The 16,400-nt window shown below is 44.8% G+C and overlaps 1 protein-coding gene across 1 annotated transcript; it reads left to right on the top strand.

The window, feature by feature from the left end:
• Positions 1–383: 383 nt before the first annotated feature.
• LOC136573587 (protein kinase C delta type-like) lies at positions 384–16,024 on the top strand. The gene is made up of 8 exons (XM_066574858.1): positions 384–543; positions 8,130–8,203; positions 8,276–8,446; positions 10,749–10,840; positions 12,154–12,216; positions 12,456–12,738; positions 12,828–12,956; positions 15,863–16,024. Exons 1-8 carry the CDS (start codon positions 384–386, stop codon positions 16,022–16,024), a joined length of 1,134 nt encoding a protein of 377 aa, XP_066430955.1.
• Positions 16,025–16,400: the final 376 nt, after the last annotated feature.

Below are 16,400 nucleotides of genomic sequence, written 5' to 3'. Positions count from 1 at the left end.
AAATTTCGTGCTATTGCGCATGGTTTAAAAAAAGCTGAAAGGTAGGTTCTGTCCTGTTTTCTATGTGAAAGATCAGGCAAGACCTATCTGTTCTCGTATGTAGTAATATCGGCGAGAATCACGCTAATTAAAGGTAAACTATTGAAATGAAGGTTACGTTTCTTCTGGTTTTGCGGCCGTCACGCTCGTCTGTTTGAGCCCCAAGACTCTGCTGCCTACATTCACCCGTCTGGATATTTCGTATGTAGAACCTTTCTGCGCCAATGGCCAGCTGATACTGCCGGAGGATGCTTATTACAGCCACTCATGTGTCCATGCAGAGATGATGTTGTAGTGCCTGGCACCCAGGCAAACTCAAGAACAGCGATGTTGATTGAGTCATGATGATTGAGGCATTTTCCAAATGGGGCAACATATTTAAACTGCTTTTCCAGGACTACAATATTGATGACTATCCCCAGGATAGGTTATCAATATCAGATCAGTGGGGTCTGTTGCTTGGACTCTCCACCGATCAGTTGATTGAAGAGGGCATGCACTCGGGTGAGCACTGCAGCCTCTTTCCCGGCCAGTGATATTATCTTTATCGGTCACATGGCCTGGGAACAAATCAGTCCCATTCAATGGAATGGGACTGAGCTGCAATACCAGGAAAAGCCAATAAACCAAGTATGGCACTGTGCTTGATATGGACTGAAATGACAGCCACGCTCACCCAAAACGAAATCCTCCTACACTTCCTCTGTCTGATTTGTCTTATTGTTCTTATATAGCTTTCTCAGTGCCGTGTATGATCAGTAAGTTAGTGTACCCTAGTGACGGGTCATACCTTCAGTACCTCTTTAAGGGTGTCTTCACTTACTCCATTTTTGCTGCAGGCTTTCTGATCCAGGTTTTTAATGCAGATTCTCTACTGGCCTTTATATTTGAAAGGTTGAAATCCGCCATCACAATCAGCAGCCTAGACGGACTTTGGATTTAGAGCCGGCATGTATTTCAAATACTCTGCAGATTCTGTGCGGAAATTCTCTATTTCATATGGATGAGATTTTTGAATATCTTCCACATCATTTGCGCTGTAAAGGCGCCCACACAGCTGCGGTTTTATAACACTGCGATATCGCTGCGTTTTCTAATGCGATTGTCAATGGGACTTTCTAATGTTAAAAACGCATCGCACAAAAATCACAAAGCACAAACCTGCGATGCGTTTTTAACATTAGAAAGTCCCACTGACAATCGCATTAGAAAACGCAGCGATATCGCAGCATTATAAAAACACAAGAGAGTAGGAGCCCTAAAGTAAAATATACCGCTGAGATTCTGCAGCCTCTATGGCATGACTGTTGGCACCCGTAGGGGGGGCACCCACTTGCTATGCAATCGCCTTGCGATGTAAGAGAGAGTGAAAACGCATGATGATGAAACCAATGATTTTCAACGGTTTCATTCTCATTTACGATGTTTTCACTGTAATCTCGCATTGCAAAGAAGAATCTGCGATATCGCCCATTGTTTTCAATGGGGCCAGTGGCAGCAGCGCTAGCCCCATCGAAAACATAGGGAGAACATTCTGCTCCCCTGACACAGCTGTGACAGCTATGGCAGGGGATTCCTTCGCCCCCGCGGGGACCGCAGTTCATGATGCTTTCCCATTTCTTTCAATGGGGCCAGCACTGCTGCGGCCGCATTGAAAGCAGTAGGTTTGCAGTGATGATTTTTGGGGGAGGGGCTTGAAATATAAGCCCTTTCCTGATAATCATAGCAAGCTCTCGAAAAAAATAAAAAAAAGATTAACTCACCTAGAAGAGCCGCCTGGCTCTTCTCTCCAGTCCCAGCAGTCTTCTTCTCCCCGCCTCCAGAAAGTGCTGCCTCTGATTTGCTGAGCGCTCAGCCAATCAGAGGCAGTACTCAGCTGTCATTCAATAATAGCTGGGCACTGCCTCTGATTGGCCACGGACAGCTCTTCTAGGTGAGTTAACCTTTGTTTTTAACTTTTTTTGACAGTTTACTGTCAAAATGGGTCAATTCCTGCATGACACTACTATATATGCTAAAATTGCGGCAGTTTGCAGTCAGAAATATGTTTTGCTCCCAAAAATGTATTCTGTATCATTTACTAATATAAAATAATTAGTCAACAGTCCAAATATTGATAATAAAACAAAAAATGGGGGCAAAATAAAAAATATATCCATGTAGTTGTATTTGTGCTACAAATGTTCCAAAACAATTGCATATGTATATATACAGATTCCAAGACCAACCCCCTAAGCAAATACAGACCACCTTAAATCCCTTAAATATACACCCCCTAAATAGATACAAATTCCTTGAGACTCCTAAACTAATTGAAACCACAGACCAGATCTCCTAAAAGAATATTCCCACATCAGCAATCCCATTTCAGCATGTTCTAAGGGCGATCATGGATTCCACAATTAGAATCCATCCATGTGCCACCCCCCCATACACCCCCCCCCCCACACCCTTACTGTTGCTACATTCATAATGACCCATATAAAGGGGATATTTCGGTTACAAATCGTTGGCCCATAAAGCATCCATGAAGATCTCTTATTTACAGGATTCCTTGTTTAATTGTTTCTTTGATACATTTGTTTTGACACTTCTGTATATTTTTTGTTATAGGTCTCCTCTCTGTGTTCTCCCTCGGGTTACCTATTTGGGGGCTGCCTCTTTGGGATCCCGTTGGTAATACTCCTTGACCGCTGGAGTTCTGGCTTCTTTCTGGCCCTACTTTCTCACGTCTTGGAATCATTGGTGGATTGTCCGTTGGACTGATGGAACTTCGTGATCTTGACCTTTATGGGCTCTGAAGAAAATTCCTTGGTCTAAATTGGACTGTTCAGATTTGCACTATGACTGTCCCCAGGACTTTTAGATCTTTTGCCTAAGATCATGTCTGGACTCTACTTTGCTCTGTGGGGCGGGGCGGGGGGGGGGGGGGGTGATGGAGGGGGCGGGGTTTAAATTGTGAGTAAATATTTTTTTTATCTGCTGTCTTGGCCTCCCATTTGTATTATCTTGTTTTGCATGACTTTTCTTGTATTTAGTCATCTCTGGTCCCTCTTTAAATGTTTTGGCATGTTAGTTTTTTGGCGATGTGTATCTATGTAATTTGGACTGTGTGATGTAAGTGACTCCTAATGCCGACGCCGTGCTCTTATAATGTAATCTCTCTTGAGGGTATGGTTTTGACATGATTACCTAGGGTCTTATAGAGTTTTATTAGCATCTTTGTGGTGTTCAAGCATATTTCATCTTTGCGGGTTGGATTTGAGAAGCACTATTAGGGCGGTTTCACACGGCCGTATGCGCAACTACGCTCGCCGCCATGGGGAAATGATCTTGTTTTTCCACTGTACAATAACTTAATATGACATGGTACCTTACCCATGTGATAATTATACTATATGCATGTTCAACTATCCTCATATTGAATGATTGGCACCCACATTTTGTATGCATTTAGTATGACACACATATTGCATATTGACTCGCACCAATAAGTAATACACACAGGGATTTATTGAAAATGGCATTATTTTTGCACAATATAATGGTTTGACATATTGTGAAGAGCTTAAAAAAAAAAGAAGAATTGCAGATTTTAGTAATTAAAATTCTAGAAAAAGCGTAATAAAAAGTGATTATCTTTCCCAAAAATGAGATAAATGAAGACTGAGGGCTCAGTCAGACGGGCGTTTGATTGCCGCGCATTGTTTTGCGCAAAACCCAAATGCACAAATATTTGCGTGACCAAAGCGGGCATCACACTGAGAAAATGCACTTGGCTGCATTTATGCACACCTAAAGTGCGCTGCCCGCTATCCCCTGCTGCGGCTGTGACAGCTGCAGCAGGGGATTCCTTGGATGCTGTCACATCCAGGGGTTTCACATTGTGGTCAATGGGGTCAGCGGCAGCAGCAGCCCCAGCCCCATGACATACAGAGAAGATGGCAGTCCTGTGACAGCTGTGGCCGAGGATTTGTTCATCCTCGCAGGGAGTCCCCTCATCACTGAACACTGTGACGGCATTGGGATAGCATTGTGGTCCTCTGCCACAGCTGTCACAGTGTTCAGTGATGATGATGAAATCCTCAGCCACAGCTGTCACGGTTATAAGAGGATCGCGATCTTCTCTGTATGTCAGTGGGGCCGCCGCTGGCCTCATTGGCCACAGGTGAAACCCCTGGATACATCATTCAAGAGTTTCACATCCAAAAAACCCTGAATACCGTAGTTATTTGCGTTTTAAGATCCGCTGCCCTAGATTTACCGCTGCACATTTTTGTGCGCTGGTAAAAACCAGACATGTGACCGCTGCCATTGAAAAGCATTGGTTCTAATAGATGCAGATCGCAAATGCAAATAAGATGTGCAGCAAAATACGCCGTCTGACTGAGCCCTAAAGATCCTCTGCAAAAGAATAAGCTCTCATAGAGCTCGGTTGGTGTAAAATAAAAACACTATGGCTCTTGGGAGGTGCCAACAGAAACGTGAAAGACTTTATACTGTACAAATATAGCAAAACACAAAACATTCTGGTATCGCCAGAATCGTGCGGACCCAGAGAATAATGTATCACAATATTTATTCTGCATGCTTGACCTGAAAAGTGAAATCCAAAAGACAATGGTGAAATGTCTGATTTTTTTCTCAACCCTCCCCCAAAAAATGTTAATAAAAGTTATATAATACATGTATGCAAAAAACAAGCCCTAGTACGGCTATGGGGATGGAGAAATTTGAATGTTATGGCTCTAGGAATGGGCAATGAAAAAAATTGGAAATGGTTTGTCATTATAGCTTTAAGGGGACTCGTCACTAAAGGGGTTTTCTGCACTTTTTAAACTGATGACCCATTCTATGGATAGTTCATCATAAGTTAAATGGTTGTAGGCCGAGCGCTGGCTTGAAATCAATGGCACCACGCTGCTCCTACATTTCATGTTCCGAGATCAGACTTCCTCCTCTGACCAGTGATCACAACATCCAGCCTACTATACCGGACAGTGGGCTGGACGATCAGCTGATGGACAGGGGTCCAGATCAGCAGATGCCCATCCATCAACTATGGTACTGATGTCCTATCTAGGGAAAAGGTCATCAGTCAAAAAAGAACAGAAAACCCCTTAGGGAATGAATACAAATATCAGATCAGACCCTACTTAGTACAAACCCTAGACCAGAACTGACTTAATACAGTCTATAGGACCCATTTAAAGAGTAATGATAAGGAAATATTACAATGGTAGACATGGACCATGTGGTCTTCTGTGTTTCTATACAGACCACCAGACTAGCCGTCACCCCTCCCCTGCTTTATTCTGACATCACACAGACCTTATACAGACCTGAATACAAGCCCCGGACCGGTCGTTATTTTCTTCTCTCCTTCTTTGCACTTCATTTCACTTGCCAGCAATGCCCAACAATGAAGAGGGGTGCAGAGGGAGAGAGGCGAGTGTAATTCATAGGTTCGGTGCCCGGGTGATTTGCCTTCTCTTCCTAGATTCTCCCGAACATTTCAGGCCAGTTGGTAAGTATTAATATACACCTACCACTGCAATGGTTCTATATGAATCACACTACAACATATCTATAAAGTGTGGTTGGCATTCCTGACATGAACATGCCAGTGTGATTTCTCTTGACTATTTCTGGTTTACCCATTTTTCCACTAATATTTATAACTAGAGATGAGCGGTTACGTCTGCGGACATCCCTTCCCCTTCACAAGTCTGGAACTTACATTCCTGCTGGTCTGGATCCATCAGTGTAGAAGCCGCCTTCTCCTCTCCACCTCCTTCCTGCACTCTACCTGAAGTGATGGGAGGCGTTTCCAAAGAAAAACGCCTCGGGTCCTTGGTTGAATCACACGCTGATAAGTGCGATATCAGTCTGGGTTTCATGACTTGATATCGCGCTCAGCTGTGTATAAGAAGCCTGAGAGAGCAGCGCCCCCTACCAGCAGGTTACAAAGAGATTTATGCTGCACCTGCTAGTCGGACATTCAGGGGAAAGGGAAGACACAGAAGGGACATCAGTAGTTTGTTGCACTGCAGAGGGGACACCAGTAGTCTGTAGGGACACACTGAGGGCACAGCGGTACTTTCTGGGGCCACAGAGGAGACACCAATACTATGGAGAGATAGTGAGAGCTAGTGGTAGGATGGGGAGTGTGCAGGGATGAATCTTGGAAAGAAGAAATCTTAGTGGAATTCTGGACCCAGACAAAGAACAAAAACCAAAGCAGAAGTCATCAATCAGAGGAGATGTCACATGTGATCACTGGAGGTAACAGCACTGTAATCACTATCACAGTGTAGAATCTAACGTCTCTATGATGTGATTGTATTAGAGGTATACTAGAGCTGAGCCGCTGTTATAGATATGCTGTCCCTAATTTAATTCTGAGTTCTGCTGTGGGGCCCTGTGAGTTCAATGTATGCCCCTCTTTACAAAAGTAGTAAAACATTAGGACTGTATAAATTTGGTATTGCTCTAATCATGCTGAGCCGGAGTATAATGTTCTCAAGGGATTTATGCTGCATAGTAAAGTCAGTAAAAACAAAACCCAAAAAACAATGCTGACATTTCTAGGTCTCACCCCCCAAAAATATATGAATAAAAAGTTATACAGACATAATATAAACCCCAAACTCCTGCTATGCAGTAAATACAGCTAATGACTTGGCCTGCTGGCAGTGCCGGAAGCAGACAGCGCTGTCCATAATACAGAGGCCTGGGTTGGTACTGCAGGCAAAGCTCCCATTGAATTCACTGTCTGCAGTACCAACCCAGGCTGCTACAATGTTCACAGCGCTATCTGCGCTTCTAGTAATAGTAAAACTCTCCAACAACCCTTTTAAGGGGTTAACAAATATTTGTATTATAGCACACGTATTATATTGAGAATGCCACCACAAATGGGGCTGAAATATGGATTGGACTATTGGACGGACTGACTTTCACATGTATATATGGCATTAGGATGTGCCTGCACACGGCATATACAGTACCTGGAATGTGAAACAGGTTGTGCAGTGGAATCACAGGTGCATCCACACTGTATACAGTACATTAAAGGGGTTGTCCCGCGGCAGCAAGTGGGTCTATACACTTCTGTATGGCCATATTAATGCACTTTGTAATGTACATTGTGCATTAATTATGAGCCATACAGAAGTTATAAGAAGTTTTTCACTTACCTGCTCCGTTGCTAGCATCCTCGTTTCCATGGAGCCGACTAATTTTCGCCGTCTAATGGCCAAATTAGCCGCGCTTGCGCAGTCCGGGTCTTTTTCTTTTCTGAATGGGGCTCCGTGTAGCTCCGTGTAGCTCCGCCCCGTCACGTGCCGATTCCAGCCAATCAGGAGGCTGGAATCGGCAATGGACCGCACAGAAGCCCTGCGGTCCACCGAGGGAGAGGATCCCGGCGGCCATCTTCAGCAGGTAAGTAAGAAGTCACCGGAGCGCGGGGATTCAGGTAAGCACTCTCCGGTGTTCTTTTTTTAACCCCTGCATCGGGGTTGTCTCGCGCCGAACGGGGGGGGGGGGGGGGGATCTTGAAAAAAAAAAACCCGTTTTGGCGCGGGACAACCCCTTTAAGTGGGTGAAAACTGGAGAAAGGTCACAGATTTCTGAAACATGAGGATTGAAAATCCACAACATGCACATTTTTCCATATGGATTTTTATCTGTGGATTGTTACAGTAATTACTTCATTCAGATGATATTCAAGGGGGATCATAGCCTTATCCATCACGTATATCTAATCGTATATATAATGTATACGATGCATCAGAGAAGAGCGCAAAACACTGAAGTGATGTGTTCAGGCTCTTCTGCTTTATTGTTCTGATGCAAGAGGTTCTATACTTTGGCTTCTCCAACGGTCCACAATGTAAAGTCCAGAGCGCGTGCGATACTTCTAATATAGTAGAATCCTACAAGAGGCTGATGATGACAAAGCTGCATGATCATTGTCTGAGACCCTGTTAGTAAGATGGAACTACAATGCGTCTTCTCCTCACATGTTTCTTGCTCTGCACACAGCATTAATATTACTACATAACATGTAATTCCCTACTGTTACACAGATCTCCATCCAGATGCATTGTACTGTAGATTGCTATGGAGCTGCGCTGAAGAATCCGCACTGCAAACCTGCACTGTGAATCCAACCTTCAGATTAGTTTTGGATTTTTGCTCTATTTGTCCTCTTCATAAATGACTATTTTTCTAGGTGGTGCTGGCAGAAGACAACTCTACTCGGCAGAAGTTTGCTGTGAAAGTCATCGCCAAGAGAAGCCTGCTTACCGAAGGAGAGGACCGCGTGATGGTGGAGCGGCGGGTGCTACAACTTGCATCTGGCAGCCCCTTTCTTCTACATGGACAATTTGCTTTCCAGACAAAGGTACATTTATGACTACTTCCAAATGAACAAATACCAGTATATGTACCTGATGCTGTAGTGATACAAAGTATCTGTGAGCTGTGCCACAGTAAGACATTTCCATACACCGAGATCTTGGGCTGACATAGCAATAGTCACAATGGGCCCCACTTTACACTCAGGGGCCGTTAAATATACAATACCTTTATTATAATGAATGCCCGCTATTGAGTTTGTAGGTGTACAATGCTGTGCTTATTAATGTCCTAGTATATCAGTACAGGGATATGGGAGCCGTGAGTCTATGGATGTCGAGGTGAACAACAGTAACAAGCACAACCGAAAATACCAAAACTGGGTGCTACACATGTGCAAGAACTCTAATCAAAGTTCTAGAGACACAAATTGAACCACTTAAAACCTAATACAAACATAGAAGCAAACCACAGGGGTATGTGCAAACATCGGGGAGTCAATCTGCTGATTTTCACTGCGGACGTCACTCATTGCCTTGAATGAAATCCACAATGAAGATCCATCCCTTTCCTGTGACCGATGACGCATGCTGCATGACTATCCTCCACTGCAGGTTGTTTCCATTGTTAGTGAATGGGGTTTGTTAAAAGCCCTCTCATTTACATTGTACTGCACATTGTTGGGGAATGTCGGTGCACATTCTGTAGCTGAAACTCCACAGCGTCTGAACTCACCAGCCGTCACGTTGGTTCAGCAAGTACGGCAGTGATTGGCTGACAGCAGTGCTCGCTGGCTAATCAGAGCCATCGCTTCCTGGAGGCGGGATTTATGAACGCTGCAAACAGGAAGTGACAGGATCTGTCAGCGGCCAAGGAGTGCAGGAAGCCTAGCGGAGCTACGGAACTTTGCAGACCATCGGGAGGAACCCGGACCATGGCAACTAGCTTAGTACTAATAAGACATTCCCCGAAAAGAAAACCCTGTGCCTCTTTTGGGGCAAACATTATTATAAGACAGGGTCTTATTTTCAGAGCATCATGGTATTGAATAGTTACTATTTGCAACCAGGCTCCTAAGCTGGGGGTCTTCAGACCCCCTTTCTACAATATAGGCTGCTCTCATTGGAATTAGTTTGTAACTGTCTCTCACATAGCATGCTGAATGGCAGCTTGTGTCACTTGAAATTAAAGGGGTTGCCCAGTTACTGAACAACTCCTCTTCAATAAGACCCCCTGTATTAAAACAATAAATTGTGATATACTTACCCCTCTGCAGCCCCTGGGATCCAGCCCTGGAGCCCGCTGCATTCCCGGTGATGGTTGTGACAGATGATGTCACAGGAAACCACATGACAACTGCAGCCAATGAAAGATCAGTACAGTTTGGTTGCCATAAAAGAAATTAAAATAATATCCCTCTGGTGCCAAGGATTTTGAAAATTTAATATTCCAGGTTAAAAGTAGTAAAACTTAATAAAAACTATATAAGCTTGCTAATCGCCATAATCGTACCGACCCACAGAATAACGTTGTGTCACAGTGAGATCTGCAGGATAATGGCATCAGTGCGTTTTATCATTTCACCACACTTACAAATGTAAAAATGTTCCCATACATTATATAGTAGACTAAATGATACCATTAAAAACACAACTCGTCTCGCAACATAAGAAGCCCTCATATGGCGAAAAAATGTATGTAATGAGAATAGGGATGAAGAAGTGAGAATAAAAACATGAAAAGTGTCCGGTCCTTCAGGGGTTAAAGGGAAAAGGATTTTGTGTAAAAAATATGTGAATGTAGGCAAACGGTTTGTAAATAGTCTATGGATGCCACTGCGACTGAGATGGCGTCTTCTCTATGATGCAAACATGAAAACCTTATATGTACATTATTAGTGAAACTAGATGGAGAACGGCTGCTGTATGAGGTATAAGCTACACCTCTCCTGTGTCTGGGGCCGGGCTGCAGCCTTATTATCACCAGTACTGAGCTTACTGATCCATCATACATGTAACTGTCCCATCCCCCCCGTCGTCATATAGTCTACATCTATGATGGAGAAATAACTGAGAATGGCCTCCGTATAACATAGTATGTGAGGCTGAAGGAAGACAATGTCCATCTAGGTCAGCCTTGTTGATCCAGAGGAAGGCAAATAACCCCAAGAGGCAGAAGCCAATTAGCCCTTTCGGGGGGAAAATCCCTTCCCGACTCCATAATGGCGGTCAGAATAATCCCTGGATCAACCTCTGATAGTTCCTGTCTGTATAGAATGAAGATGCTGCAATCATTTGGTAACTTGATCCTAGACATTCACATTCTTGTATCGCTCTTCTGTATGGCAGGACCTGGTGCTGCTCGGAATGGAGTACATCAACTGCGGAGACTTCGATGAACTTCTACAGCGGAAGGGGTGTCTCGACAGCCCCTGTGCACGGTAATGTAGTCGTAAGCTAATAAACATCTCCCTGTGGTTTATACATGAAGAGGACAGTACATGAGTGAAGTTACCCTTACACGGGGCAATTATCGCTGGAAGCAGCAAATTCAGGCAATAGCCGTCCCGTGTACTGGGTATGGAGCGAGAAATCGATCACTGGTCAGAGTCACTTAGCAGAACTAAAAACCAAGCGACTATCGGCCGTGTAAACAGGCAATCGTTCTACAATGCATGACTGCCTGTTTACTGTGAATGTAGGCGGCGGGTCAGCATGATCTTCAACCACTCAGCCTCCATTCACAGAACGACTATCACTGCTTGTGAAGCACAGGGGCGATAGTTGGGCGGCTCTTCATGGAATGGCTGTTGGGCGCTTATGTAACCTATAGTAGTGCTGTGTAAAGGAACCTTTAGATTGTTAGCCTTACTGCCCACATACAAGCTCCAATGATGGACTCCATTCATTAAGGGACTGTACATAGAATAGAGTGTTATACTCAGAAGCTGCAGCTATACTCTCCATCTATAGGATGTTAGCAGGGGCGTAGCTAAAGGCTCATGGGCCCGGGTGCAAAAGTTAATCTTGGGGCCACCCAACTTCTCTTAACTCCCTAATGCAGAGGTGTAACTTAAAGCTCCTGGGCCCCAATGTAAAACCTGTAACAGGGCCCCCAAATATAATGCTTTATTCATAGTACTGGACTCCCTATATGGAGAAGAGAATATATAGTTACGTCAGTGGATGTTAGTACTGAAACACTTTGTTAAAAGACTTTTATCCAATTCTAGGCTTGTTACTCTCTATATGGTCTGAACCTGTAGATCATGGATCTCACATAGTAATAGCAGCATCTCTTATACATAACTCTAAGTCACACAGTGCTTGCATAGGACTGCACCTAAAGCAGGGAAATGGCTGTTCTTGTATATCGGCACTGTTTGGCGGCCATTAATCTGCAAAAAGAAAAAAAAAATAGTTCCATGCTCCACCGCATGTAACATTATATTGCATTGCTCCGGTGGATGCTATATCTTCTCGAGGCTCTATAGGGTGTCGCACAGAGAGCCCACTGATCTATAACACAAACACATATGGCGCTGCCCTGTGCAGGAGTCCTTATCCCCATGTTTGTAGTATGCAGAATAAGATAGGATTAGAGAACATGTAGCATGAAGAATGAGATGTGTGATCCCTGCAGTCTATAGTAATAACCTCACATGGTGGATATTCTGCTCTTCTGTACTATGTGGTTTTTAGAGCTTTCTGTCAGCCTCCAGATACTAATTCTCTTCTCTCCCCTTCGTGCCAGTTTCTACGCAGCGGAACTTGTATGCGGTATCCAACACCTGCATGCGAAGGGCATCGTCCACCGGTAAATATATTCTTGTCTTTTTTAGGTGGAATGGACTCAGGCCGGGTCTGTAATCCCAGATTATATTATAGTAGATGGTTTGGAATCTGATATAAAACATACTTAGATATATTAGTTCTGGATGTTTGTGCCCACATTAGGTAACATCTTCATATATTTATACAGTAAATCAGCTAATGGGACAGATTCTCTCTTAGCAGTATGAATGGGAATAAACCATTGTTTCCTCTACTTCACAGAGATCTCAAGCCGGATAACATCCTGGTGACTTCAGCGGGCCATCTAAAGATCGCCGACTTCGGGTTGGCCATCGAGGACATCTATGGAGACCGCACAGCCTCCGGATATGCTGGAACACCGGGCTTCATGGCTCCTGAGATGCTGAGCGGGGAGGAGTACAATGCTGCCATCGACTGGTATGCCTTAGGTATCATTCTTAATATCATGGTTACCAGCAGGTCCAAGTACCATCGAGGACGATTTAATGCCTCCAACATCGAGGCGAAGAACATCATCAAGAAGGTGAATATATTCTCTATGTAATACATGTTATACTAGACCAGGACAGTAATAATAGTTCAAATTACTAGATTGTATTTTTTCATTTTTAGCTCCTCCGGGAAGATCCTACGACGCGCTTAGGGGTCCACGGTGACATCAGAGCCCAGAGGTTTTTCCAGCATATCAATTGGGACTTGGTAGAAGCCCTGCGGATGCGACCACCACACATCCCTGTACCAGTAAGTATAAGCAGAAATTGTATTGGTTCAGCTTGGTATGTTCTAACGTCATAGTAGTACTAATAGGAGATGGCTAAGCCTCACTATGGTGCTAGACGTGGGCTGTAGCCCTAATATCACCTTTATGAGCTTCCTTGGTGTATATACTGTATATGTCTATGCCTCACTATGGTGCTAGACATGGGCTGTAGGCCTAATATCACCTTTATGAGCTTCCTTGGTGTATATACTGTATATGTCTATGCCTCACTATGGTGCTAGACGTGGGCTGTAGCCCTAATATCACCTTTATGAGCTTCCTTGGTGTATATACTGTATATGTCTAAGCCTCACTATGGTGCTAGACGTGGGCTGTAGCCCTAATATCACCTTTATGAACTTCCTTGGTGTATATACTGTATATGTCTAAGCCTCACTATGGTGCTAGACATGGGCTGTAGCCCTAATATCACCTTTATGAGCTTCCTTGGTGTATATACTGTATATGTCTATGCCTCACTATGGTGCTAGACGTGGGCTGTAGCCCTAATATCACCTTTATGAGCTTCCTTGGTCTATATACTGTATATGTCTTGTATGTTTAGGTTGTAATATTGTTTAGGAAGAACACTTGAATTTCTGTGACTATCAGTGATAACTTACAGTAACCTGATTTAGGCCACTTTCATACGGGAGATTTTTCCATCTGACTTTCGAACCGATTTTTTGGGTTAGAAAATTGGACAAAAATGAAACGGATTCATTAGAACGGTTATATTTACGGGGGACTTTTTCTACTCGTATGAATAGTTCATGGAAAATAGAATTTACAGCATGCCCTATTCCTGTCTCATTTTTGAACAAGAATAGCACATGATAATGTGTGATGTCCGGCACATCGGACAGCGCATGGATGATGTGTCTGTGTGCCGGCTGATGTGAGTTCCATGTAAGAATCTTAGACACAAGTTTAAGTTTGTCCGTGTGCGAGTAGTCTTAGGCCCAATGCCCACGGGCATAATTGCACTGCGGGATCTGGAGCAAATACTGCTCATAGGGCATGCTAAGCAAAACACTTTTCCATGCCCACGAGCGGAAATAAACTGCGATTTTCTGCTGCGGGCGGAAAAAATCGCAGCATGTCCTATTCTAGTGTGAGGCTCGCACGGGCAAATTCCATTGTAGTCAATGGAAGCTGCCCATCCCGCAGCGAGTTGCCACACATCTGCATCATCGCTGGTGCAAGAGATCTGCACTGCGCATGTGTGGCGGCACACCAGCCGGCACATCTACAGCGAAGAAAGAAGACAGCAGACAGGTAAGCCAGGGGTCACCGCTGGGGAACAAGGTCTGATTCCATTACGAGATCTCACAGTCGGATTCCTCCCCGGCCGTCTGCATTTGGCCTTAGGGCTCAGTCAGACGAGCGTCCTTTTTGCGTAAAAAAAAGTGTTGCATGCATGTGCAAAATGCACCTGACTGTAGCTCCATGCCCATTGCTTTCAATGACGCTGCCTCTGATTGGCTGAACGCTGTGACCACTCACAGGCAGCACTCAGCTGTCATTCAATGAATGGCTGAGCGCTGCCTGTGATTGGCTGAGTGCTCAGCCAATCAGACACAGCTCTTTTAGGAGGCGGGGATTTTTAAATCCCTGGCCAGCTGAAAGTGCTTCAGAGCAGTGCCGCCAGTCAGCGAGAACATGCGCCAGAGCTGCACAGCAGCAGAGAGGTGATGTGTGTGTGTATATATATATATATATATATATATATAGATATATACATACACTTTTTTTTTTACAGCAGTTTCTGTTTCAAGCCCTTCCCCGAAAGTCACTGTGGGGGTTGACTGCATCGCATTGCTTTCAATGGGGCCAGCGGCAGTAGCAGCGGCCCCATTGAAAGCAATGGGATGGCATCATGGTTCTTTGCCACAGCTGTGACAGCTTCATCCCCACAGGGAGTCCCCTTGTCACTGAACACTGTGACAGTGCTCTCACAGTGTTCAGTGATAAGGGGACTCTCCGTGGGGAATCTTTCTGCATCGCACGGACCCACCCAGGGCACGGATGTCCTATCTTTTACAAGTAGGAGTATTTTGCGCCTGTAAAAGACGGACATGTGAACAAATCATAGGGAGCCACTGGCTCTATCAGACATGCCTTTTTTTGTGCACATAGGCGCAAGCAAAAAAAACGCTCGTCTGACTTTGCCCTTAGGGCTCATGTCCACGGGCAAAATATGATTTAGGATCCGCAGCGGATCTCCCGCGTGCGGATCCGCATCCCATAGGGATGCATTGACCACCCGCGGGTAGATAAATACCCGCGGATCGTCAATAAAAGGGATTTAAAAAAAAATGGAGCATGGAAAAATCCGGACCATGCTCCATTTTCGTGCGGGTCTCCCGCGGGGACGGCTCCCGCGGGCTTCTATTGAAGCCTATGGAAGCCGTCCGGATCCGCGGGAGACCTAAAATAGGAATTTAAAGTATTTACCATCCGGCGCGGGCGGGGAAGGTCAGCTGTTCCTCACGGCCGCATCTTCCTTGCTTCGGCTCGGCGGATGTGCCCGGCGCATGCGCGCGGCACGTCGGCGACGTGCCGGCGACGTGCCGCCGGCGTCAGGAATTCATCCGCCGGCCGAAAATGAAGATCCGGCCGTGAGGAACAGCTGATGTTCTCCGCCCGCGCCGGATGGTAAATACTTTTAAATTCTTATTTTCGGCGCTCATGTCCGCGGGGCAGGAGGGACCCGCTGCAGATTCTACATGGAGAATCTGCAGCGGATCTGATTTTCCCCGTGGACATGAGGCCTTAGGGTGATGAATTTTTATACAGGAATTAGTTTGTTTTTTTGAACTGTAATCCAGTGCTGTCATGAGAAGTTATCATACCAGCTAAATCCCTATGCTTCCTCTTCTTATAGTCAAACAACATCCGGCGCGGCTCCCGACCATTTAATCTCGAGAGGATGGAGGCAGCAGAAGCCCACCACTCGGCCATATCGGCAGACCACCAGGCCTTATTCACAGGGTTTACATTTGTCAGCACTAACTGGAAAACCCTGGACAGCACACCGGCTCTTTAAGATCATCAGAGCAAGATCTCATAAGCCCCAAGAAGACCATCCAGAGAAGAAGACCATCAAGAGAAGCAGAAGAACACCGATGATGTCATCAGGAGCAGCCCAGCAATTCCATCAGACCGAGCTGGATGATTACTGCCAGAATGTCTACATCTGGCATACAGGTGGTATACCTTTGTTTTTCTTTTGATATACATGGCGTGAGGATGTGCCTGACCATGTCAGACGCACCGCATGCGCAGAGTGCGTTGATATTATGGTACTATATATATAGTGTTACACTTTATATATACTCCATAAATGACTAAAAATACAATTACATTTACCAGTGACTACTGGTGAGTGTAATTTTATATTTCCCCCTCCTCTATGACATCTA

Source organism: Eleutherodactylus coqui, chromosome 7, assembly GCF_035609145.1.
Source record: "Eleutherodactylus coqui strain aEleCoq1 chromosome 7, aEleCoq1.hap1, whole genome shotgun sequence".
Classification (NCBI taxonomy): domain Eukaryota; kingdom Metazoa; phylum Chordata; class Amphibia; order Anura; family Eleutherodactylidae; genus Eleutherodactylus; species Eleutherodactylus coqui.
This window is presented reverse-complemented; position numbering and strand designations above follow the sequence as displayed.

Bases quoted from the DNA above. Each gene is read 5' to 3' on its own strand.
- LOC136573587 (XM_066574858.1), top strand. From the start codon at position 384: ATGATTGAGGCATTTTCCAAATGGGGCAACATATTTAAACTGCTTTTC. The intron at 8,447-10,748 runs GTACATTTATGA...TCTGTATGGCAG, and splicing joins AATTTGCTTTCCAGACAAAG to GACCTGGTGCTGCTCGGAAT. The intron at 12,739-12,827 runs GTGAATATATTC...TTTCATTTTTAG, and splicing joins CGAAGAACATCATCAAGAAG to CTCCTCCGGGAAGATCCTAC.